General features: G+C 43.0%; 1 protein-coding gene across 1 annotated transcript; it reads right to left on the bottom strand.

Moving 5' to 3' along the window:
* Positions 1-14,734: 14,734 nt before the first annotated feature.
* Positions 14,735-25,937, bottom strand: LOC126249602 (uncharacterized). The gene is made up of 3 exons (XM_049951264.1): positions 25,815-25,937; positions 25,376-25,708; positions 14,735-15,502 (listed from the first exon to the last, which is right to left on the bottom strand). Exons 1-3 carry the CDS (start codon positions 25,876-25,878, stop codon positions 15,411-15,413), a joined length of 489 nt encoding a protein of 162 aa, XP_049807221.1. The 5' UTR covers positions 25,879-25,937; the 3' UTR covers positions 14,735-15,410.
* Between the last annotated feature and the right edge of the window lie 778 nt (positions 25,938-26,715).

The raw sequence follows: 26,715 nt of genomic DNA, 5'->3' as shown, positions 1-26,715 counted from the left end.
ATTAGCAAACATTTCTGCATGTGCGATAGTTGGCCTATAAAAGGAAGTTATATGATTAGATACAGTGAAGGGCGGAATAATCGCCGTGAACAGATGGATGTTGCCACATAATGAATTGGAAAAACAATGAGTTGTTCTAGAGGGCGGTACCGTGGCATGCAAATATAGTGTTTGATACGAATCATACTTTAAGCAATTTTTTATGTTAATGCTTTTATTAGTTTCATATGAAGAAGATATGAAATTAGCATCTACATCTACATGGATACTCTGCAAATCACATTTAAGTGCCTGGCCGAGGGTTCATCGAACCACCTTCACAATTCTCTATTATTCCAATCTCGTATAGCGCGCAGAAAGAATGAACACCTTGTTTCCCTTATTTTATCGTGGTGGACGGTCCTCCCTATGTAGGTCGGTGTCTACAAAATATATTCGCATTCGGAGAAGAAAGTTGGTGATTGGAATTTCGTGAGAAGATTCCGTCGCAACGAAAAGCGCCTTTCTTTTAACGATTTCCAGCCCAAATCCTGTATCATTTCTGTGACACTCTCCCATACTTCGCGATAATACAAAACGTGCTCTCTTTCTTTGAACTTTTTCGATGTACTCCGTCAGTCCTATTTGGTAAGGATCCCACACCGCTCAGCGGTATTCTAAAAGAGAACGGACAAGCGTAGTGTAGGCAGTTTCCTTAGTAGGACTGTTACATTTTCTAAGTGTCCTGCCAATAAAACGCAGTCTTTGGTTCGCCTTCCCCACAACATTTTCTATGTGTTCCTTCCAATTTAAGTTGTTCGTGATAGTAATAACTAGGTATTTAGTTGAATTTACGGCTTTTAGATTAGACTCATTTATCGTGTAACCGAAGTTTAACGAGTTCCTTTTAGCACTCATGTGGATAACCTCACACTTTTCGTTATTCAGGGTCAACTGCCACTTTTCGCACCATTCAGATATTTTATCTAAATAGTTTTGCAGTTTGTTTTGATCTTCTGATGACTTTATTAATCGATAAACGACAGCGTCATCTGCAAACGAGACGCCTGCTCAGATTGTCTCCCAAATCGATTATATAGGGAACAGCAAAGGGCCTGTAACACTACCTTGGGGAACGCCAGAAATCACTTCCGTTTTACTCGATATACTTTTCGTCAATTACTACGAACTGTAACTTCTCAGAAAGGAAATCACAAATCCAGTCACATAACTGAGACGATATTTCATAAGCACGCAATTTCAATACGTGCCGATTGTGTGGTACAGTGTCAAAAGCCTTCCGGAAATCCAGAAATACGGAATCGATCTGAAATCCCTTGTCAATAGCCTCACCACTTCATGTGAATAAAGAGCTAGTTCTGTTTCACAGGAACGATGTTTTCTAAACCCATGTTGACTGTGTGTCAGAAGACAGTTTTCTTCGAGGTAATTCATAATGTTCGAACACAATATTTGTTTTAAAATCCTGTTACATATCGACGTTAACGATATGGGACTGTAATTTAGTGGATTACTCATACTACCTTTCTTGAATATTGGTGTGACCTGTGCAACTTTCCAGTCTTTGGGTACGGATCTTTTTTGGGTACGGATCTTTCGTCGAGCGAACGGTTGTATATGATTGTTAAGTATGGAGCTAATGCATCAGCATACTCCGAAAGGAACCTAATTGGTATACAGTCTGGACCAGAAGACTTGCTTTTATTAAGTGATTTAAGTTGCTTCACTACTCTGAGGATATTTACTTCTACGTTATTCATGTTGGCAGCTGTTCTTGATTCGAATTCTGGAATATTTACTTCGTCTTCTTTTGTGAAGGCATTTCGGAAGTCTGTGTTTAGTAACTCTGCTTTGGCAGCACTGTCTTCGATAGTATCTCCATTGCCGCTAACATACTTCACATACGACGAGAATCTCTTTGGATTTTCTGCCAGGTTTCGAGACAAAGTTTCGTTGTGGAAACTGTTATAGGCATCTCGCATTGAAGTCCGCGCTAAATTTCGAGCTTCTGTAAAAGATCGCCAATCTTGGGGATTTTGCGTCTGTTTAAATTTGGCATGTTTGTTTCGTTGTTTCTGCAACAGTGTTCTAACCCGTTTTGTGTACCAAGGAGGATCAGCTCCGTCGTTTGTTAATTTATTTGGTATAAATCTCTCAATTGCTGCCTATACTATTTCTTTGAATTTAAGCCACATCTGGTCTACACTTACATTATTAATTTGGAATGACTGGAGATTGTCTCTCAGGAAGACGTCAAGTGAATTTTTATCTGCTTTTTTGAATAGGTATATTTTTCGCTTATTTTGCGGGGATTTGGGGATTACAATATTCAATCTCGCTACGACAATCATGTGTTCACTAATCCCTGAATCGGTTTTGATGCTCGTTATTAACTCAGGATTATTTGTTGCTAAGAGATCAAGTGTGTTTTCACAACCGTTTACTATTCGCGTGGGCTCATGAACTAAATGCTCGAAATAATTTTCAGAGACTGCGTTTAGCACAATTTCAGATGATATTTTGTGCGTACCTCCGTAAAAACATGTATTTCCGCCAGCATATCGAGGGTAAATTAAAGTCACCACCAACTATTATCGTATGAGTCGGGTACGTGTTTGAAATCAAACTCAAGTTTTCTTTGAATCTTTCATCTGAATAGGGAGGCAGAGCGAAAAGAGAGCAGATTTTTTAAAATATTTTGAAATCTGAATGGATTACTGTGTGTGATTACTTCCACACTTACACCTCGTCGACAACTCTTCGACTTGAATAATGCTCTGCATCGCGCGAGGAAGTGAGTTTACGAGGTAGCCACTAAATCACCTTTTCTCTGTCACCTCTTCACGGACACGTTTCAAACGCCTGCTCGGGTTTATGTGGCGAGGCTGGCAGTTTTCTCGTGCAGGCAGTCTTGTCTTCGGCTATACATTTCCGGTAGAGTTGTGGCCTTGGACAGAAGAAAGCCAGTCGAGGAAGAACAACCATGTTTTTTTTTTTTTTTTTCTGTGAGCCACCTGTGCATCATCGTTGACATGTCTTTAGTGGACTGATATTTCTGAAAACAAATCAGTCGCTCAAGATATAACCGTCATACTATCGAGCCTGCTACCTATCAGGCCCGCATCTCGTGGTCGTGCGGTAGCGTTCTCGCTTCCCACGCCCGGGTTCCCGGGTTCGATTCCCGGCGGGGTCAGGGATTTTCTCTGCCTCGTGATGGCTGGGTGTTGTGTGCTGTCCTTAGGTTAGTTAGGTTTAAGTAGTTCTAAGTTCTAGGGGACTGATTACCATAGATGTTAAGTCCCATAGTGCTCAGAGCCATTTGAACCTGCTACCTATCACAATACCATTAAGTCACAGACATAAGGCCACTGCACGGTGGCTTACAGATTATTTAACATCGAAACGGCCTTTTAGAGGATCATCATTCTCTGGGGAAAAAGAACAATGATACGTCTCAGAATATTCGAATACAGGGTGTCCCACTCGAAAGAGACCCCACGAACACGTGTAGTAATCCCTCTGAAATTGCATCATGTAATTTGTGATGTTTGAAATGGTAACACAGCACTCTGCAACTTCGTTTGATGCAGCAGTGAAGCTCAGTTCGAAGTGGGACTCATCATTGAAGCTACTTCTTCTAGAGTCAATGAGTTTCCAGGCCGATGACGCCACAAGCCGAGCGTTCCTATTGCTTGTCTTCATGCTTGCCAAACCCTAAGTGGCCACCAAGATCGCCGAATCTCTCCCCAATTGAGAATGTCTGGAACATTAGGGGCAGGGATCTCGACTATCTAACGCGCCATTTGGACAGAATTTGGTACGATATCCCTCAAGAGAACATCCAAAAACTCCATCAAAGAATTTCAAATCGAATAACTACTTGCATAAGCACCAGGGGGTGGACCAACGCATTATTGACTTGCTCAATTTGTGAAGCTCTTTTTCTTGAATAAATCGGGCAATTTTTCTGAAATTGCAATCATTTGTTTGTCTGTGCATGTACGTCACATATACAGATTCCCATCCCATTCAGATAGTTCCTTCGTGGTGCGTCGTTTTCTTTTTTTTCTTCTTTTTTATGTCTTAGGGTGTATTTATGAAGCCAATGCAGGGGTCTCATAAAGTTACTGAAAATAGGTTTATGGGGGAAAATGTGTCGAGTTGGAACCTCTTCCTAAAATGCTCAAATTCTTGTAAGCTTGGAACTCGGTGTTCAGAGATTACGGTCAACGTGGACGCGTGGTGACCAGTGCCGTCATGCTGCCCACATTCTGACGCCAGCTATAGCGATAGCATCAGAATGAGGTGGAGCACTGGTTAAGACAGTGGATTTGTCTGCTGCAGGGCCAGGCTTCAGTTTTCCTTCCGGCCATCCTGTTTTTGATATTTCGTTATTCCACCAATGTTAGTCGATAGTTGCGATGTCTCTTTCAGCAAATCCGTGAGCGGTACCTTTATTTAGTCCTGCTCACCTATGCCAGTGCTCCACTGCTATATTTTGCAGGCCTACCTCTCTTAAAAAGGTAACCATACTGACATAAGACGGAAAGGTCTTTAGCACAAGTACTAAAATTCTATGAGAATAGTGTAGATGAAAGAGGCAGAATAATAAATCTTCTAGTATAGTTAAAATATAAAAATGTCCTAAAACACACACACACACACACAAAAGTTACAGTTTCCAAATCAATATATATAAACTGGCTGAGAACCTAGCGTTGCCCAGGTATGTATTTATTCCAATCTTCTATTAGTCGATCTCTTGCTTCTCCTCTCTCTGTCGATATCGTCATCCTCCCTCTATGTTCATCTCCTCCCCCTCCTGTCCATCTCCTCCTCTCCCTTCCCACTGTTCATCCATTTCCTCCTCTCTCCTCTCTTTGACCAGCTCCTCCTCTGCCCTGTCCCTGCCCATCTTTTCCTCTCTACTCTCCCTGTCCATCTCCCCCTCTCCCCTGTCTCTGTAAGTTTCCTCCTCCTCCTCTCTCCGTCCAGCTCCTCCTCCCTCTCTCTCTGCCCATCTCTCCCTTACCCTGTCTCTATCCTTTTCCTGTCCATTTGCCCTCTCCCCCGTCTCTGTCCATCTCCTCCTCTTTACTTTCTTTATTTCCCCCTCCCCCCTCTCTGTCCTTTTCCTCCTCTGCCATATCTATGACCATCTCCTTCTTCACCCTGTCTGTCTGTCCATTTCATCCCCCCCCCCCTTTTCTACATCTACATCTACATTTATACTCCGCAAGCCACCCAACGGTGTGTGGCGGAGGGCACTTTACGTGCCACTGTCATTACCTCGCTTTTCTGTTCCAGTCGCGTATGGTTCGCGGGAAGAACGACTCTCTGAAAGCCTCCGTGCGCGCTCGAATCTCTCTAATTTTACATTCGTGATCTCCAGAAACGCACCCTCTCGAAACCTGGCGAGCAAGCTACACCGCGATGCAGAGCGCCTCTCTTGCAGAGTCTGCCACTTGAGTTTGCTAAACATCTCCGTAACGCTATCTCGGTTACCAAATAACCCTGTGACGAAACGCGCCGCTCTTCTTTGCATCTTCTCTATCTCCTCCGTCAACCCGATCTGGTACGGATCCCACACTGATGAGTAATACTCAAGTATAGGTCGAACAAGTGTTTTGTAAGCCACCTCCTTTGTTGATGGACTACATTATCTAAGGACTCTCCCAATGAATCTCAACCTGGTACCCGCCTTACCAACAATTAATTTTATATGATCATTTCACTTCAAATCGTTCCTCACACATACTCCCAGATATTTTACAGAAGTAACTGCTACCAGTGTTTGTTCCGCTATCATATAATCATACAATAAAGGATCCTTCTTTCTATGTATTCGCAATACATTACATTTGTCTATGTTAAGGGTCAGTTGCCACTCCCTGCTCCAAGTGCCTATCCGCTGCAGATCTTCCTGCATTTCGCTACAATTTTCTAATGCTGCAACTTCTCTGTATACTACAGCATCATCCGCGAAAAGCCGCATGGAACTTCCGACACTATCTACTAGCTCATTTATATATATTGTGAAAAGCAATGGTCCCATAACACTCCTCTGTGGCACGCCAGAGGTTACTTTAACGTCTGTAGACGTCTCTCCATTGATAACAACATGCTGTGTTCTGTTTGCTAAAAACTCTTCAATCCTGCCACACAGCTGGTCTGATATTCCGTAGGCTCTTACTTTGTTTATCAGGCGACAGTGCGGAACTGTATCGAACGCCTTCCGGAAGTCAAGGAAAATAGCATCTACCTGGGAGCCTGTATCTAATATTTTCTGGGTCTCATGAACAATTAAAGCGAGTTGGGTCTCACACGATCGCTGTTTCCGGAATCCATGTTGATTCCTACAGAGTAGATTCTGGGTTTCCAAAAACGATATGATACTCGAGCAAAAAACATGTTCTAAAATTCTACAACAGATCGACGTCAGAGATATAGGTCTATAGTTTTGCGCATCTGCTCGATGACCCTTCTTGAAGACTAGGACTACATGTGCTCTTTTCCAATCATTTGGAACCTTCCGTTCCTCTAGAGACTTGCGGCACACGGAGTGTCTGGATATGCTGTTTCGAGCCACTTACTGATTTAACGTAAGACCAGAACTTTCAAGGATTTTCTGTTAAGTCGGTACATAGAATTTTACTTTCGAATTCACTGAACGCTTCACGCATAGCCGTCCTTACGCTAACTTTGACATCGTTTAGGTTCTGTTTGTCTGAGAGGTTTTGGCTGCGTTTAAACTTGGAGTGAAGCTCTCTTTGCTTTCGCAGTAGCTTCCTAACTTTGTTGTTGAACCACGGTGGGTTTTTCCCGTCCCTCACAGTTTTACTCGGCACGTACCTGTCTAAAACGCATTTTACAATTGCCTTAAACTTTTTCCATAAACACTCAACATTGTCAGTGTCGGAACAGAAATTTTCGTTTTGATCTGTTAGGTAGTCTGAAATCTGCCTTCTATTACTATTGCTAAACAGATAGATCTTCCTCCCTTTTTTTATATTCCTGTTAACTTCCATATTCAGGGATGCTGCAACGGCCTTATGATCACTGATTCCCTGTTCTGCACTTACAGAGTCGAAAAGTTCGGGTCTGCTTGTTATCAGCAGGTCCAAGATGTTATCTCCACGAGTCGGTTCTCTGTTTAATTGCTCGAGGTAATTTTCGGATAGTGCACTCAGTATAATGTCACTCGATGCTCTGTCCCTACCACCTGTGCTAAACATCTGAGTGTCCCAGTCTATATCTGGTAAATTGAAATCTCCACCTAAGACTATAATATGCTGGGAAAATTTATGTGCAATGAATTCCAAATTTTCTCTCAGTTGTTCTGCAACTAATGCTGCTGAGTCGGGAGGTCGGTAAAAGGAGCCAATTATTAACCTAGCTCGGTTGTTGAGTGTAACCTCCACCCGTAATATTTCACAGGAACTATCCACTTCTACTACACTACAGGATAAACTACTACTAACAGCGACAAACACGCCACCACCGGTTGCATGCAATCTATCCTTTGTAAACACCGTCTGTGCCTTTGTAAAAATTTCGGCTGAATTTATCTCTGGCTTCAGCCAGCTTTCTGTACCTATAACGATTTCAGCTTCGGTGCTTTCTATCAGCGCTTGAAGTTCCGGTACTTTACCAATGCAGCTTCGACAGTTTACAATTACAATACCGATTGCTGCTTGGTCCTCGCATGTCCTGACTTTGCCCTGCACCCTTTGAGGCTGTTGCCCTTTCTGTACTTGCCCGAGGCCATCTAACCTAAAAAAACCGCCCAGTCCACGCCACACAACCCCTGCTACCCGTGTAGCCGCTTGCTGCGTGTAGTGGACTCCTGGCCTATCCAGCGGAACCTGAAACCCGACCACCCTATGGCACAAGTCGAGGAATCTGCAGCCCACACGGTCGCAGAACCGTCTCAGCCTCTGATTCAGACCCTCCACTCGGCGAACCTTTGGTACAGTCAGTCCTGTCGACGATGCTGCAGATGGTGAGCTCTGCTTTCATCCTGCTAGCGAGACTGGCAGTCTTCACCAAATCAGATAGCCGCCGGAAGCCAGATAGGATTTCCTCCGATCCATAGCGACACACATCATTGGTGCCGACATGAGCGACCACCTGCAGATGGGTGCACCCTGTACCATTCATGGCATCCGGAAGGACCCTTTCCACATCTGGAATGACTCCCCCCGGTATGCACACGGAGTGCACATTGGTTTTCTTCCCCCCTCTTGCTGCCATATCCCTAAGGGGCCCCATTACGCGCCTGACGTTGGAGCTCCCAACTACCAGTAAGCCCACCCTCTGCGACTGCCCGGATCTTGCAGACTGAGGGGCAACCTCTGGAACAGGACAAGCAGCCATCTCCAGCCCAACATCAGTATCAGCGGAGACAGAGCCTGAAACCGGTTCGTCAGACACACTGGAGAGGCCTTCCATTCAGCCCTCTGGAATGTCTTTCGCCCCCTGCCACACCTCGAGATGACCTCCCACTCTACCACAGGTGAGGGATCAGCCTCAATGTGGGCAGTATCCCGGGCAGCCACAGTCGTAGTCCGATCGGGGGATGCGTGGGACAAGCTGGCCGTCCCCAACAAACCCCCATCCGGATCCCCACAGTGATGCCCATTGGCAACAGCCTCAAGCTGTGTGACCGAAGCCAACACTGCCTGAAGCAGGGAGCGAAGGGATGCCAACTCAGCCTGCATCCGAACACAGCAGTTGCAGTCCCTATCCGTGCTAAGAACTGTTGTGCAAAGAACGTCTGAACTAATCTACAGAGAGCACAAACAAATCGACACAAAATTTGAACGGGTATTAAAATACAAGATTGCCTCGTAAATGCGGTAATGCTGCTACTTGCGCACTGCTGACACACTGCTTGGCGGCAGAAGGAGACTACGCGATTTTACACTATTCAGGTACTAAAACGCGATGCTACGACTCTCAAATACTATAATACGCCCGAAATTTATGAATGTATGTTGCGAATAGAGCTAGAAGCAAAGAGTAATAGATTTAAACATCATGAATCATACTGAAGTTTTTCAGGCATCTCAGTGTTTATAATATAATATCTCGTCAAAAATGTGTCGTTCAATGAAATACACTCCTGGAAATGGAAAAAAGAACACATTGACACCGGTGTGTCAGACCCACCATACTTGCTCCGGACACTGCGAGAGGGCTGTACAAGCAATGATCACACGCACGGCACAGCGGACACACCAGGAACCGCGGTGTTGGCCGTCGAATGGCGCTAGCTGCGCAGCATTTGTGCACCGCCGCCGTCAGTGTCAGCCAGTTTGCCGTGGCATACGGAGCTCCATCGCAGTCTTTAACACTGGTAGCATGCCGCGACAGCGTGGACGTGAACCGTATGTGCAGTTGACGGACTTTGAGCGAGGGCGTATAGTGGGCATGCGGGAGGCCGGGTGGACGTACCGCCGAATTGCTCAACACGTGGGACGTGAGGTCTCCACAGTACATCGATGTTGTCGCCAGTGGTCGGCGGAAGGTGCACGTGCCCGTCGACCTGGGACCGGACCGCAGCGACGCACGGATGCACGCCAAGACCGTAGGATCCTACGCAGTGCCGTAGGGGACCGCACCGCCACTTCCCAGCAAATTAGGGACACTGTTGCTCCTGGGGTATCGGCGAGGACCATTCGCAACCGTCTCCATGAAGCTGGGCTACGGTCCCGCACACCGTTAGGCCGTCTTCCGCTCACGCCCCAACATCGTGCAGCCCGCCTCCAGTGGTGTCGCGACAGGCGTGAATGGAGGGACGAATGGAGACGTGTCGTCTTCAGCGATGAGAGTCGCTTCTGCCTTGGTGCCAATGATGGTCGTATGCGTGTTTGGCGCCGTGCAGGTGAGCGCCACAATCAGGACTGCATACGACCGAGGCACACAGGGCCAACACCCGGCATCATGGTGTGGGGAGCGATCTCCTACACTGGCCGTACACCACTGGTGATCGTCGAGGGGACACTGAATAGTGCACGGTACATCCAAACCGTCATCGAACTCATCGTTCTACCATTCCTAGACCGGCAAGGGAACTTGCTGTTCCAACAGGACAATGCACGTCCGCATGTATCCCGTGCCACCCAACGTGCTCTAGAAGGTGTAAGTCAACTACCCTGGCCAGCAAGATCTCCGGATCTGTCCCCCATTGAGCATGTTTGGGACTGGATGAAGCGTCGTCTCACGCGGTCTGCACGTCCAGCACGAACGCTGGTCCAACTGAGGCGCCAGGTGGAAACGGCATGGCAAGCCGTTCCACAGGACTACATCCAGTATCTCTACGATCGTCTCCATGGGAGAATAGCAGCCTGCATTGCTGCGAAAGGTGGATATACACTGTACTAGTGCCGACATTGTGCATGCTCTGTTGCCTGTGTCTATGTGCCTGTGGTTCTGTCAGTGTGATCATGTGATGTATCTGACCCCAGGAATGTGTCAATAAAGTTTCCCCTTCCTGGGACAATGAATTCACGGTGTTCTTATTTCAATTTCCAGGAGTGTATATTTCAATGAAAGTGTCTGAAAAATGGTGCAAATGCCACCAGTATGTGCTGTGTATCTTATTTGTAACAAAGTTGTTTTATTCATTTATCATTCTCGTTGCTGACAACAGTATTGCACACTTTACTTCTCATCTTCAAGCTCACATTTGGTACTGCTCCCTACTGTCTCAGGTTAGTTTCTCTGGCAGTGTTAGTTGTACATTAATAGCAATACACAGCAGTATGGATAGTCTTACTGATGAAGGGTAGGCTGATATGTATCTTGTGTATGTGTTCACTGAATACAATGAAAGACTGCAACGTTTCTACTACGTTGATCTATTCTCGCACTGACGGCAACCTCATCGCAGTAGTTTTTTGTCTGTACACAGATCCTTCAGTGTTAGAATGGAAGATACTAGCTGTGCAAGGTGTACCAGAAGGGTATTGGTAACAATCAGAATAAATCATAATTACTTTGGACAGGGTCACTGGAGCCCACAGGCCTCTTATACCGAAACACTCAGAAAATATCTCTCAGTAACTTCAGAAATTTTATCAATGAACTCACCTCTTTGATAGGTAGGTGGTTCTTACCGCCACAGCGATTCTTTCCAGACAGTGATGTGTGTACCAAGTATGGTTGAAATAGGTCCAGTGGTTTAGGAGAAGATGTAGAACACACATACATCCGTTTTCATAATATGTGTATGGCTGTAATAGTGGTTTGTTCGTGCGTGCCACTGTAATTGCGCAACCCACCACCGCTCTCCATCCCCCATCTGTGAGCAAGGTTTCGGTTTCGAACATCATGGCTGAGTTCGAGAATACGGGTGTCAAAACAGGCCATCGCACCTGTGGACTACACATGGTAAATCGGTGAAGTAAATGGGAATCGAGTGGCCGAGACTGAAAGATCTAGGGCTTTTCTAACAGATGTTCTGGCAAGTTCCGTAATGTTCTAGAATGTTCAGATATACTGAAGAACGTAGAGGAATGTTGTAGAATGTCCCAGGATGTTATAGAATCTTCCAGAAGGTTCGAGAACGTTCTAGAATGTTCCAGGATGTTTGAGAATGATGTCGAATATTTCAGTATCCTGTTGTGGGATGGAAACCTTCCAGCTCAGAAAGGTGTTATATGGGCGATGGAGAGATGCGTGTGTTAGTCTGCATTTGGAAACTGATTGGATCAAGGAAAAATGAAAGTCATAGAAAATGAAATAATGTTCGAGAACATTGTGGAATGTTCTAGAAAGCTCTAGAGTATTCTTTAACGTTCTATAATACTTTTGAATGTTTTAGAATGTTCTCAGTGTTCTATAAAGAAATGAATGTGAGAGTGACACAGTAATTTATTTAAGATTAGGGTTTTGTTGAACGCTAAAGTGGATTTAAGAGTAGCTGAGAGCATGTTTGAGTATTTGGGAGTATATTTCATCGTGAAATACCATCATTTTTACTATTTGTTTGAACTTTCGTTTTAACAGTGCTTTTGAATGTTCCCTAGAGATCTGGAATGTCTTCAGAAAACAAATTTTAAAAAATACCAACTGAAGCAAAATAGTAGAGCAGATCACTGGAATAAAAAGGGCCAGCTACCCACCACATTATTACATGCACTCATTTGGAATGATTTATATGAAACAGGAATTACAGATGAGGTCCGTTCGCCGGAATAACTAGTTATGTGTTAGGGAACAGTGTCGTGTCCAGAGTAGGGTCAGAGTTTCTTCATCCCGTCGGCGTGGCTGCTATGAGGAACACTAGAACAGAACAGTTGGCTTCCCTGGCTGCAGCTTGTTGTGCCGCTCTGCCAGCCACTCCTGCCCCCACAGTTGTTATCGCTCTCGGCGTCAACAGCGAAACGGCAGCCTGCAGGAGAATGGCAGATTTTCTCACATCATAATCCCCGCAAACCTCCTTGGATGCCTGGCCTACATGTTCGTTTCCCAGATTCTCACGTGCCCTAGTACCCATCAGAATAATATCTACTTTCCCTGCTGTTGAAGGAAGACCATTTTGTCTTGTATTACTTCGGTGATTTTCTCTGAAGGGTAAATTTCTTGTAATGCTTATAGGGCTAGGGTACTGAGAGAACCAGAGCAGATAATCTGAAGGCGCCTAATCTCCACCAATCCCTCGCTACTACGCTGGAGGTTTTGGTAACTGGTAAATATTACGAAACTTATCGTCACTTGAGATCAATTTGTTGCAACCTAACCACCAGAGGGTGAGTGCACGAACTTAGACGTGTATATGGTTCATCTGCAAATCAGTAGTTCGGTCATGCACTATTGTTTTAAGCCCTTATAGGTGCATTAGCTATTCATATGGTTCAGATGGTTCAAATGGCTCTGAGCACTATGGGACTTAACATCTATGGTCATCAGTCCCCTAGAACTTAGAACTACTTAAACCTAACTAACCTAAGGACATCACACAACACCCAGCCATCACGAGGCAGAGAAAATCCCTGACCCCGCCGGGAATCGAACCCGGGAACCCGGGCGTGGGAAGCGAGAACGCTACCGCACGACCACGAGATGCGGGCAATTCATATGGCATACTCAATAGATAATCAGTGGCAAGTTTACAAAACAGCGTAAGTAAATGAACGGTTTAATAAATAAGGAGATAGGATACTGATCATTTGTAACCACAGAATTTACGTCCTCCACCAAAGACAGCAGCACTCCTGGGTTCTGTTAAAGATGATTTGGTGCTTGGGAATCCTGGGGTTTACAAGATCCCCTGTGAGTGCGGCCGTTCATACATCGGACAGACGACACGTACAGTCCAGGCGAGATGCACAGAGCACTGCAGGTACACCCGACTCTTACAACCTAATAAATCTGCCATGGCGGAGCACTGTATTGACACTGGGCACTCTGTGGTGTACGATGACGTCGAAATTTTAGCCTCGACTTCATCTTTCTGAGGCTCAGTACTGAAAGAAGCAATTGAAATTCGGCTGGCGACGAATTTAATTAATAGAGATAGCGGCTTCAGCTTGGACAAATCATGGAATCCGACAATTTCTGTAGTTAAATCACAAAGACGTCCGACGGTGCAGCTCGCAGTGATACATCGATATCACCGTGTGGATCGACCGCGCAGCCATAGATCTAATTACATGTATATGCCATCCTCTTTGCCGCCGACCAACGTCTCTGGCGCCTTATGTACCTGTGGCCGCATGCGCAGTGGTTCGGTCCTCGGGCTTAAAAGGACGGAGCAAGTGCTGGAACGTCTTTTTCTTCTCTTCCATGTTGTTCCCTCCTTTTTATATCGATGTACACCATATTCTCTCCTTTATGTTATTTTAAATATCTTCATTTTAATGATTAATGTCTTTCGGCTGAAGAGAAGCGCAAATGCAGCTGCAAGCTCGCCGCAGATGGGGCATTGAAATACAATAAAGCGAAAAAAGAAAAAAAAAAGCTGGAGCGTCCGTCACCTCGGCTCACTCTGAAGATGGCTGGACGATATTCAGCCGAAATATTAGAAGAAGAAGTAGTAGTAGTTGAATTTATGTGGCTGAACGCCTGAAATTTTATGGAACAGTCTTTACGCCGCGAAAATATGAAAATGCACACAGAATTAAAGTTCATTCACAATTTATTCACATCACTCACAAGTTACTTCAAATGGTGGCTTTACACAGATACTGATATTCAATAAGCATGTAAGAATGCAAGCCAAAAGCATTATGTAGTCTCCCAAATCACTCAAACTAAAAAATTCCAAAAGTTTAGGAAGTTCATACAAAATTTTGTGCAACAACCAATTCAGAATGGCAAAATTCAGTCACTAATACCTGTAATAGCACTCACTGTCCAAACATTTCCGAAATCCCATTCCACTGGAATCTCCAAAGAGATTTAAACACGTGGCTCCCTGGGTGTGCAAACCTTACCAAACGACCTTACCCGGCAAAACACGAACGTCAAAAACCCTGAACTATGCTCTTTCCCCTTACTTAAAACTTCTGTAGCGTGACTAACCACTACAAGTCCAGTAAGCGTCTTGGAACTACACCACCATGACTACATTTTTTTACAATCTTTACGTGTTTCAAATATATATATATACATTTGCATGCAGTTTGCAGACAATATTACTTTATTAGAAGTTTAACATCTCAGAATAAACAACTTTGATTTACATTTTAGACATCATAAAACGGAACGGCAAACATTGGTCAAACTCATGTTGTTATTCAGTTTGTCGTTGCCATACACCGCTACCAAAATATCCATCTTACAAACATTAACTAATTAAAATTACTAATAAACAACCATAATCAAATTAAAATAATAAGGGAATGTGTGTGTGTGTGTGTGTGTGTGAATTCCTAAGGGACCAAACTGCCGAGGTCAACGGTCCCTAGACTTACACACTTCTTAAACTAACGTATGCCAAGAACAACACACACACTCATTCCGCGCGGCTATAAAGCAAGTTATTCATGCTATTCTACTGTGTATCTGCAGAAAAGTCTTTGTTTTGGCTCTACTGTCATAAATTTTACACAAATTATTTACAGAAATTAATATATCTGTTCGATAATAAGATAATATGGTCATTTTATAGCTGACTACAAGATCTAGCTACTGGTCTGTTGTACGCCTATATACTGGGTCGGTAGCTTTGGTGCTGTTCTTATTAACAATTTTTACACATAAATGTTAATAACTGTGTTAATATTTACTCTGTAAATATATTAATGATTTTACTGAATTCGACATCGTACACTTCCATGACGATTGCGAGGCGATCCTGGGTGCGCCTGCATCTGCTAACCAGCTGATGTCATCAGCCCATACCACGCTGATGATAATAATATTGATAGACCTGGTGGCGGAGGTGTTCGTTGGCACAGAGATTACATCATCGACAAATTGGGCGGGGGTGACGAACGCATTATTGTTGGGTCAGGAGGTGCAAGTTCGCCACCGACGATCTCCTCCATTTCACCTGTACAGACAGAAGGAAAAATATTATCATGCATAAAACTCGTCCACAGTGGATTTTTTTGCAGAAACGAAAGGAGATGGTCTTTATAGATTTCGATGCGCTCAACATGTGTATCACACTTCACATTGTATTCTAGCTCAAGGTTACTAGTAAGTTGGGACTTAACGTTTCACGCAGTTTATTTGGGCCATATCTTTGCCTTCTTCTTGTGGGTGGAGCATCTCTCTGTAGCATACAGCAGAAATCAGTCAGCAGAACAGCAGTCCATCGTCCTTTGTATCGTTGTTCCATGAGAGAAATGTGCTGGTGGAACCGCTTGTCGTGCTCACCAATGAATGCACCACAGTTCTTTGGGAACACATCGTGGTGGGATAAAGGGAAGGGATCTTCAGAGTCAGGTTGCAGCATGGATGACTGTGTCCACAAGTTTCCTGTAGTTTTCCGGCTTTCCTGTTTCCCAAGAACAATGTTCTCGCGTTACACACGAAAAAAAGACACGCTTGCAGCTAATTAGAGGTTAGAGGGGACTTAAGTGTGTGCCCCCCCAACAACTAACGTATCTATGGATCAACGAATATCTCCTTTGTGATCTTCTATGTGCTGAGCCGTGGAAACTTCTTACGCAAATACTGAAATGCTGCTTCACTCCTCTGCACAGCCGTAACAAATGCTGTCACGAGTCCCAACGTAATGTGCAGAGGTGGAAGAATAATTTTGCTTGGATTCATTAAAGGTTCTTCGGCAATGTTTTTTGGTCCAGGCACCAGAGCTGTTTGTGGAGGCCATTCCCTCTGTGTGTAGTGTTTTCCGTTCAGGCGACTGTCCCATTCACACACGTCGTAATAATACTTAGCGTAACCCCTCTGGAAACCCAACAGCATCGCACAGACATTGAAATATCCACATACAAGCCATTAAGTTACAACGGATTTCAACATGATTTACAGTCGTGCTCAAAAGTATCCGAACGACCTGAATTGCATTTCGCCCGATTCGAATACAACCCTCATAACGCAGCTGTCTAGCAGGTCCTCTAATCGCTCCTCGGTACAGTCGTTTGACTATTGAAAATGGTTCCAACAAATCACCACTAGAAAACACTGCTCTGTATCGCAATAACTCAAGATGTAAGCTAATACCACGATACTACAAATATCAGGGAACACCTTATCACACATAAGACTGCCCTTACGGCTTATAAGCTCACATTTATTGCAATAAATGACATACCTGAAATGTTACCACTCTCATTATTACGTCAGATAGGTAATGCACGTAGTAAGTTCGTCGTATACAAGATTTCCTCTTCAAAGTAACATACCGTACTTATTATTTAACACAAAACGACATTAAAAATTTAAGTTATTCACGAGCTGCTATATGAGAATATGTCTGAACTTCAAATGACACGACGAACCGTCTCGATCTGCATATGAATTCAAACCCAGGTCATGCAGACTAAGCAAAGATCTCGTGACTGACAGAAACTAACACTTATTGCTGACTAGACATACAGAGAGTGGTATACCTCGATTTTAGACAGTATCAGTTAAGAAATATCAAATTTAAATTACATAATGTAAACATTTTTAACGGGCGCGAATTCCTACCCAGCACCTGTTGTCCCTGTTAACAAACTGCGAGAGATGTTAAATATTGCTTCTTCACAAGTAACTTACATGAAATGCCGTGAGGTAAAGCTTTATGTTGGACAAGGATTCGAACCCAGAAGATAATCGGATTGTTATCGAAGCACAATCGACTGTGACATATCGGATTTTCTCGGCAGTAGCAAGATGTTTTAACTGAAATGACGAGACGAAACATTAATTTTTTCCTTCCCAGGACTCCAACCCGGCACCTATCGCTGTTATATTCTAGAGAAAACGAACGGTAAATTTGGGTTTGGGTTTGTTACACCAGCAACGACATGTGAGCATGTTTGAACTAGAAATAATATGACGAAGAGTTCAGTGCCGACTGGTAATCGAACCCCACACATATCGTTGTTGACTACATACAAAGGCCGGCCGAAGTGGCCGTGCGGTTAAAGGCGCTGCAGTCTGGAACCGCAAGACCGCTACGGTCGCAGGTTCGATTCCTGCCTCGGGCATGGATGTTTGTGATGTCCTTAGGTTAGTTAGGTTTAACTAGTTCTAAGTTCTAGGGGACTAATGACCTCAGCAGTTGAGTCCCATAGTGCTCAGAGCCATTTTTTTGACTACATACAAAGAGACGTCAGCTACCCAATTTTTCTCCACCAGCAGCTCAGAATAACATCCTTGAACTTACAGTGATCACGCAATTAGTTCTGTGTCTCACTGGGAGTCAACAACGTCAGACATCGTTAGTGTTGGCAACGAATGAAAATACTGTACATTAAAAATCAAAATTATTATTCACCAGCAGATAGGTTTTCTCATGCTAGAGCTTGATAATACATACTGAAAACTGTAGTGCCGGGCCAGGATTCGAACCCATTCACGCACAATGTGTGGAGACGTTGAAGAACCTGCAGTTTTGAACAAACAACAAATTGTAGTCGAGCTGTATTGTCACGAAGGGATCAAATTCCGCGTTAAGGGCGGTCTGAGCTGCATTCCCAATTCAGAACCAATTTTATCGATATACAGAAACTCAAATAAAAGATGGAATAAGTGTCCTGTGACCCTACATAGCGTTTGTTTCGTCACTAGAACTAAATAACTAGTATAAGTAAGGTTACTGGTGATAGAGTTTCTATATGTCGCCACTCCTGACATTATTGTGGTTCAACCTAATGTCTACTTGGTAGAGAAGGAATATCATGCTTAATGTCAATTTCAGACCACAATGTCATTATACCTTCTTCACTTGGCGTACCCAGTAGAGAATAGAATCTGTCTCTCCCTATCAAAAATCATCAGCAGAAGTCGGAATCGAACACAGACCATGACTATATGAAGCTATCAGCAATCCAACAGACCACGAAATCCTCTTCTCTGTGTCACATTCTCCTATTGTAACGCCGTTGCGCCACACTCGATGAGAATTCTGACACACAGGCTCCCAGTAGTGGTTTTCAGCATGTTCAGTACATTCATTTACTTGGTTGATCGAATCGCCATGAACTAGCTGCCTCGGCTACCCAGTGCATACATTCGACTCTATTTTGTAATCACCAAAATAAAATTACGTAACTACCACCTACACAGAACTGCCAATAGTGTAGGATGCAGAAATATAAATAGGAAGTGTTCCATTCCATTTGAGCTACTCTATCGCGCTATCTGTTTGTTTAAAACGTCGTGCAGTGCAAAAGAAAAGCTGTAACTGTTTGTCTCTCAGAAGTCTACATCCGGCCTTATGCATTATCTTATAACACTGTGGAATGCGGGACTCTGGAGGAATTGCTGTTGACTTCTGGATGCGTTGTAGCGACGGTTTAGCCAGTAGTGTAACAGTAAGTATAGTGGACTGTAGATTACACGCCACGAGTTCAAATACATTCACTGCTACATTTTTTAGAACGCAATTCTGTTGTCTGCTGAAGTTATCAATCCAAAGGAACTTTGAACATAATTCCCTTCACTTCTCAACCCAAAATAGTCGCATGTGGAAAAAGGGCCAACTACTGCGACATTTTATTCTTTTCAGGTTTAATAGACGGCCAGGCAGCAGATGCATCTCGAAACTTTTGTATTATGTATGGGAAGAGCGCGTCGTGCCAAATACGCGAGAAAAGTATTTTCTACATTAGCTATCGTGTGGTAGTGGTATTTTATTCTTCTTCAAACCTTGTTTGACAGCTATAACCCAGAACAAGTTTTCTACATGCATGTAATCAATATACTGCATGTGCATTGTCAGACTGTTATAGATAACATCAGAGAATTCGCATATATTGTTGATGATTAATTTCTCTCTCATGTTTACTATTGTTTAAACAACACTAAAAGATACCCCACGAAAATTGTGCGAAATGAAATAAAACTACCCACGATAACCTTATGACGAAAGTCTGTTTTAATAAAGCTGAGTATCTGTACACAAGCGTGCCTCTATCGAACCGAATTAGTAAAATACTACTCACTTAGATTTCGATTGGGTCTGTGTTTAACTGGTATGCTGTGTCATACTCAAGAGGTATGCAAATGTAGCATTTCATAAATAAAGTTATGTATTCCTAGAAACCCAAAATTTGCTTGTCAGCTACGGAAAGAAGCATTGCCTGTGGTGCAGCATTGTAAGTTTTTCACCATTGCACTATGAGCCGAAAGTATTTTCTTGCGTTTTTCTTATCGATTTTTGATCTGATTGATTGCAACTCTTTCGCAGAAGGGATAAAAAGAATACCCGTCAGCACGCCTGGAACCGCGAACCAGAACAGACGCTTTTTTTACAAGTAAGCATAATACCACAGAGCTAGAGAAGAGATACATGTCGAGGGTTCCTATTACGAGGCTAATAGTGGCTAGAACTCGTAAATCTCTATTTGAAGGACATGATTATTTGCGATTTCCACGTGCAACGACTTTCCTGGGCTGAAAACCGTAAATTTACAATCTCTTGTTACACCTCAAGCGATAACAACTCAGGTTATTCAATGGAAATTACAGGAAAAACGAAGTGAACTTTGAGGCTTAATTTCGTGCACACCAGGAAGTAACTCGTCTATCACAGAGTTGCCAAACATACCTTGCCTTGTTGCCAAATCTCAGTTACAATACCAGCAGGAAGAAGACGAACCGATATGTTCCTACAGAGGGCTGGGAAGTGACTATAGCTGGCATCTCAAAGACGCGTCTGGCACGGCCTGGAATACGTAATGCGCCTGATTCGCATTTCTGTAATTAGGTTTAGGGACTGGAGCGTAGTTACTAATAATTCTCAGAACTGACTGTAAACTAAGCATCATAAATCAGTAACTCTCATAGGTGTTTTTATATTTCTTTTGTAAGTGTACTCAAAACTAAGAAACTCCTTCATGGACGTTTTTGTCCCCGCCCGATAGTCGAGCACAACAAACAAATAAAAATAAAAAACAATATGTGTGTGTGTGTGTGTGTGTGTGTGTGTGTGTGTGTGTGTGTGTGTGGGTGAAGAGAGAGAGAAAGAGAGAGTGAGAGAGTGAGAAGAGAGAGAGAGAGATAAATATAAAAGAGAATGAGAGAGTAAATATTTGTTGTAAAAAATTGCATCATGGTATGTTTTGTAATAAACCGGGACTCCTATCAAGACCCTTTCGTCCCTGTTAAATAACCACGAAAGATGTCTGATATACCTCCACTCAGAAGTAACAAACTGTGCATGCATATAAAGATGCGCATTACGTATTCCAGGCCGTAGCATCCGCGTCTTTGAGACGCCAGCTATGGTCACTTCCCAGCTCGCTGTAGGATCACATCGGTTCGTCTTCTTCCTGCTGGTACTGTAACTGAGATTTGGCAACAAGGCGAGGTATGTTTGGCAACGCTGTGATCGACGAGTTACTTCCTGGTGTGCACGGAATTAAGCCTCAAAGTTCACTTGATTTTTCTTGTCATTTCCATTGAATAATCTGAGTTATTATCGCTTTAGGTGCAACAAAAGATTGTAAATTTACGATTTTCAGGCCAGGAAAGTCGTTGCACGTGGAAATCGCAACTAATCTCGTCCTTTAAATAGCGGTTTACGAGTTCTAGCTACTATTGACCTCGTGAGAGGAAGGCACAACACATGCAGCCTCGCCAGCTCTGTGGGGACATGGTGACATCTGAAAACGCGTCTGTTATGGTTCGCAGTTCCAGTCTCACTGAGTGAAACGTTTTTATCCATTCTGTGAAAGAGCTACAAGCAGTCAGATCAAACATCGATAAGGAAATCGCAAGAAAATGCTTTCAGCTCATAGTGCAATGGTGAAAATCTAACAATGCTGTGCAACAGGTAACACCTCTTTCCACTGCTAACCAGCAAATTTTGAGTTTCTAGGAATACATAACTTTATTTATGAAATGCCACATTTGCATACCTGTTGAGTGTGACACAGCATACCAATTAAACACAGACCCAATCGAAATCTAAGTGAGTAGTATCTCACTAATTCGTGCCGATTGAGGCACACTTGTGTACAGATACTCAGTTTTATTAAAACAGACTTTCGCTGTAAGGTTATCGTGGGTAGTTTTATTTCATTTCTTATAATACAGAGCAAAATTTTCGTAAGGTTTCTTTTAGTGTTGTTAAAACAATACTGAACATGAAGAGAAATTAATCATCAACGATGTATGCGAATTCTCTTATGTTATCTATAACAGTCTGACAATGCACATGCAGTTTATAATGCCACTACCAGACGACAGCTAATGTAGAAAATTCTTTTCTGACTATTTGGGCACGATGCGCTCTCCCCATACATAATACTAAAGCTTCGATATGAATCTGCTGCCTGGCTATTTATTAAACCTGAAAAGAACAAAACATCGGAGAAGTTAGCCCTTTTTCCAGCTGAGGCTATTTTGGGTTGAGAAATGAAGGGAATTATGTTCAAAGTTCCATTAAATTGATAACTTCAGCAGACAGCACAATTGCGTTTTAAAAATGTAGCAGCGAATGTAATAGAAGTCGCGATGTCTTATCTACTCTGTGAGACACTTACCATTATCCTGCTAGCAGTCATGTAGCTACAGCAACTCCAGAAGTCAACAACAGTTCCTCCAGAACTTCAGTATCCCACAGTGCTGTGAGATAATGCATATGGCAGGATCTAGACTGCTGAGAAACAGACAGTTACAGCTTTACTTTTGTACTGCACGACGTTTTCAACAAACAGATAGGGCAATAGAGTAGCTCAAATGGAATGGAACACTTCCTATTTATATTTCTGCATCCTACACTTTTGGAAGTTCTGTGTAGGTGGTAGTTACGTAATTTTATTTTGGTGATTACAAAAAAGAGTCGAATGTATGCACTGGGTAGCCGAGGCAGCTAGTTCATGGCGATTCGATCAACCAAGTAAATGAATGTACTGAACATGCTGAAAACCACTACTGGGAGCCTGTGTGTCAGAATTCTCATCGAGTGTGGCGCAACGGCGTTACAATAGGAGAATGTGACACAGAGAAGAGGATTTCGTGGTCTGTTGGATTGCTGATAGCTTCATATAGTCATGGTCTGTGTTCGATTCCGACTTCTGCTGATGATTTTTGATAGGGAGAGACAGATTCTATTCTCTACTGGGTACGCCAAGTGAAGAAGGTATAATGACATTGTGGTCTGAAATTGACATTAAGCATGATATTCCTTCTCTACCAAGTAGACATTAGGTTGAACCACAATAATGTCAGGAGTGGCGACATATAGAAACTCTATCACCAGTAACCTTACTTATACTAGTTATTTAGTTCTAGTGACGAAACAAACGCTATGTAGGGTCACAGGACACTTATTCCATCTTTTATTTGAGTTTCTGTATATCGATAAAATTGGTTCTGAATTGGGAATGCAGCTCAGACCGCCCTTAACGCGGAATTTGATCCCTTCGTGACAATACAGCTCGACTACAATTTGTTGTTTGTTCAAAACTGCAGGTTCTTCAACGTCTCCACACATTGTGCGTGAATGGGTTCGAATCCTGGCCCGGCACTAAAGTTTTCAGTATGTATTATCAAGCTCTAGCATGAGAACATCTATCTGCTGGTGGGTAACAATTTTGATTTTTAATGTACAGTATTTTCATTCGTTGTCAACACTAACGATATCTGATGTTTTCGACTCCCAGTGAGACACAGAACTATTTCCGAGATCACTGTAAGTTCAAGGATGTTATTCTGAGCTGCTTGTGGAGAAAAATTGGGTAGCTGACGTCTCTTTGTATGTAGTCATCAACGATAAGTGTGGGGTTCGATTACGAGTCAGCACTGAACTCTGCGTCATATTATTTCTAGTTCAAACATGCTCACATGTCGTTGCTGGTGTAACAAACCCATATTTACCGTTCGTTTTCTCTAGAATATAACAGCGATAGGTGCCGGGTTGGAGTCCTGGGAAGGAAAAAATTAATGTTTCGTCTCGTCATTTCAGTTAAAACATCTTGCTACTGCCGAGAAAATCCGATATGTCACAGTTGATTGTGCTTCGATAACAATCCGATTATCTTCTGGGTTCGAATACCTGTCCAACATGAAGCTTTACCTCACGGCATTTCATGTAAGTTACTTGTGAAGAAGCGATATTTAACATCTCTCGCAGTTTGTTAACAGGGACAGTAGATGCTGGGTAGGAATTCGCGCCCGTTAAAAATGTTTGCATTATATAATTTAATTTTTATATTTCTTAACTCATACTGTCTAAAATGGAGCTGTATCACTCTCTGTGTGCCTAGTCAGGAATGACAGTTTCTGTCAGTGACGAAATCTTTGCTTAGTCTGCATGACCTGGGTTTGAATGCATTTGCAGAACGAGACGGTTCGTCTACATCTACGTACATACTCCGCAATCCACTATACGGTGCGTGGCGGAGACCTCGTACCACAACTAGCATCTTCTCTCACTGTTCCACTCCCAAACATAACGAGGGAAAAATGACTGCCTATATGCCTCTGTACGAGCCCTAATCTCTCTTATCTTATCTTTGTGGTCTTTCCGCGAAATATAAGTTGGCGGCAGTAAAATCGTACAGCTGTCAGCCTCAAATGCTGTTCGTCGTGTAATTTGAAGTTCAGACATATTCTCATATAGCAGCTCGTGAATAACTTAAATTTTTAATGTCGTTTTGTGTTAAATAATAAGTACGGTATATTACCTTGAAGAGGAAATCACGAATACGACGAACTTACTACGTGCATTACCTATCTGACGTAATAATGAGAGTGGTAACATTTCAGGTATGTCATTTATTGCAATAAATGTGAGCTTATAAGCCGTAAGGGCAGTCTTATGTGTGATAAGGTGTTCCCTGATATTTGTAGTATCGTGGTATTAGCTTACATCTTGAGTTATTGCGATACAGAGCAGTGTTTTCTAGTGGTGATTTGTTGGAACCATTTTCAATAGTCAAACGACTGTACCGAGGAGCGATTAGAGGACCTGCTAGACAGCTGCGTTATGAGGGTTGTATGCGAATCAGGCGAAATGCAATTCAGGTCGTTCGGATACTTTTGAGCACGACTGTACATTTCGTTAGCTAAGGCAGCATATGCAACAGGGATGGATGGCCTTTCATTACTAAAGCGTAACAGTACTGCCTTCAGGTTTGTTTTTGTACCGTATATAAGGAGTCCCCACTCGTCTGGTTTGTATGTAATGTTCAGGTCTTCCAGCAAACCGCCAGCGTAGCTGTAGAAGATAATGTCGTCTTCAGTACTGAAATGACACTCAATTTTTTTCTGATACTCCCGAAACACAGACGTACGTCCTGTCTCAGCTAAGAGATTCCACTGCTGCAGTTGTGACGGCAAGAGTTCGAATTCGCGCTTTGGAAGATCTAAATCCTTAATCAGATCATTGATTTCACACTGTGTAATACTGTGCGGTTCTCCAGATGACGATGTTGGTGTAAATGTAGGATTTGTCACTGGCGGATGGTAGCACGAGTCATGGTGTTAAACAGAGCTTCCGAACTATACTGGAAGTGTCCACCTCACTCACTCACGGCAAAGGAATCTTTGTTACAATGCCTTTGCATGTACGTCTTATAATGTCCCATAAGTGTGACTGTGAAGGAAACACCTTATTCACTTGTAACCCTGAGATAGCAGACAGTTTTAACCTTGATGATGGTGTTCAGCGGATCTAAATCTATAAAATACAGCTACTTTGGTATCTGTAAAAAATAAAAAATGAAAATTTGTGGACCAATGTAATTTTTTTTTTTAAAAAAGAAATACATGCAGTCGGCTATAGCAGTTCACTCACCTTCTAAATTAGCGACGTCCGAATAAGACCATGAGCCCCTAGTCACATTTTTATTTGCAGCAAGGTCTTGAAATATCGTATCCTGCCAATCCATCGCAATACCAAGGTCGAGTGAATCTAGAAACGAAGTTCCAGGGCACAGATTCTTTCGCAAATGAGCAGATGCCATCAGTCCATACCACGGTGATGGTGACGAACCGGACAGTGGTGGCGTTTGTAGACGCGGTGAATACATCGTAGACGGATCAGGTTGGGGTGAAGAACACATCGTCATCTTATCAAGTTGTGGAGCAGTTACAAGCGTATCTAGGAGTTCGCACACGTCCACTGTATCTACAACAGAAGAAGAAGAAGAAGAAATTAATAATCAGAATGCAGCTATACGAGCGCAAACAAACATAAAAACAAAACAGAAGTAAAAATCATTTTAAACACATACCTATAGGATTACTGGAGTCAAATCCTGCGTCGTTTATTAGCTGTTGTTGAAGCACAATTTCCATTAGAACGCTTCATCTCTGTAGATTCTATTGGCGCTGTTGGTGTTGCTGCTAACAATACTCAGACTGGAATGACTTCTCGCGACGAAACGACTCACATTTACAATCGAAAACCACATTCCTTTTCTTATTTCAACCAGTAGGAGACGAGTGTTCATATCTCTAGTCACGTGGTTTTTAGGCATGATGGCGCCTGTTTGCGGCTATGCGTAGACCCCGATTATCACACTTCTTCCGCCAGTGTTTTTAAGTATATGATTATATTTCTGTGCAGGTGTACACTAGCCCATCAGGTGTGCATCATTTCCACTGTTCAAAAGGGCAACAAGAATTCACGGACGCTTCGAGACTCGTTGCACACCACGACCAGCGTCTACGGTCCAGTATCCAACACTTCAGGCGTCAGTTTTAGTAAAGCACCTTTTGCAGCCGTTCGCTGACGCGGAAGCCATCGATGTAAGCATCAGCCGTCGTTCAGAGTCCGCTACGCATGGCTTCTGTAATAGTATTAGTAATAATGACGGAAGGTAGTGAGAATCATTTTTAATCCGCCAGCGAGTGCCTTGCGTAATCTTCAGAAAAGTCGGACAGCTGCTGTCACACAGAGCCCCGCATAAGAGTCTGTTGCAGTTACCGGGAATAAAGTGTGCAGATTTATTAGTATGCTTTTATTTTGATACTTCATTAACTCATAATTATATACGTTTTTCTTTTATTTCTAATTGATAATTTATACACTATTAATAATTTATGAGAAGCAAATGAAATCTGTTCTTTATTGTACATCACGCTAAAACTAGTGTACAGTAGCTGCCGTAAACAGTAATACACTGCTCTGCA

Source organism: Schistocerca nitens, chromosome 3 (genome assembly GCF_023898315.1).
Source record: "Schistocerca nitens isolate TAMUIC-IGC-003100 chromosome 3, iqSchNite1.1, whole genome shotgun sequence".
Lineage (NCBI taxonomy): Eukaryota > Metazoa > Arthropoda > Insecta > Orthoptera > Acrididae > Schistocerca > Schistocerca nitens.
Note: the sequence above shows the minus strand (reverse complement) of the source record. Positions and strands in the feature narration are given on the sequence as shown.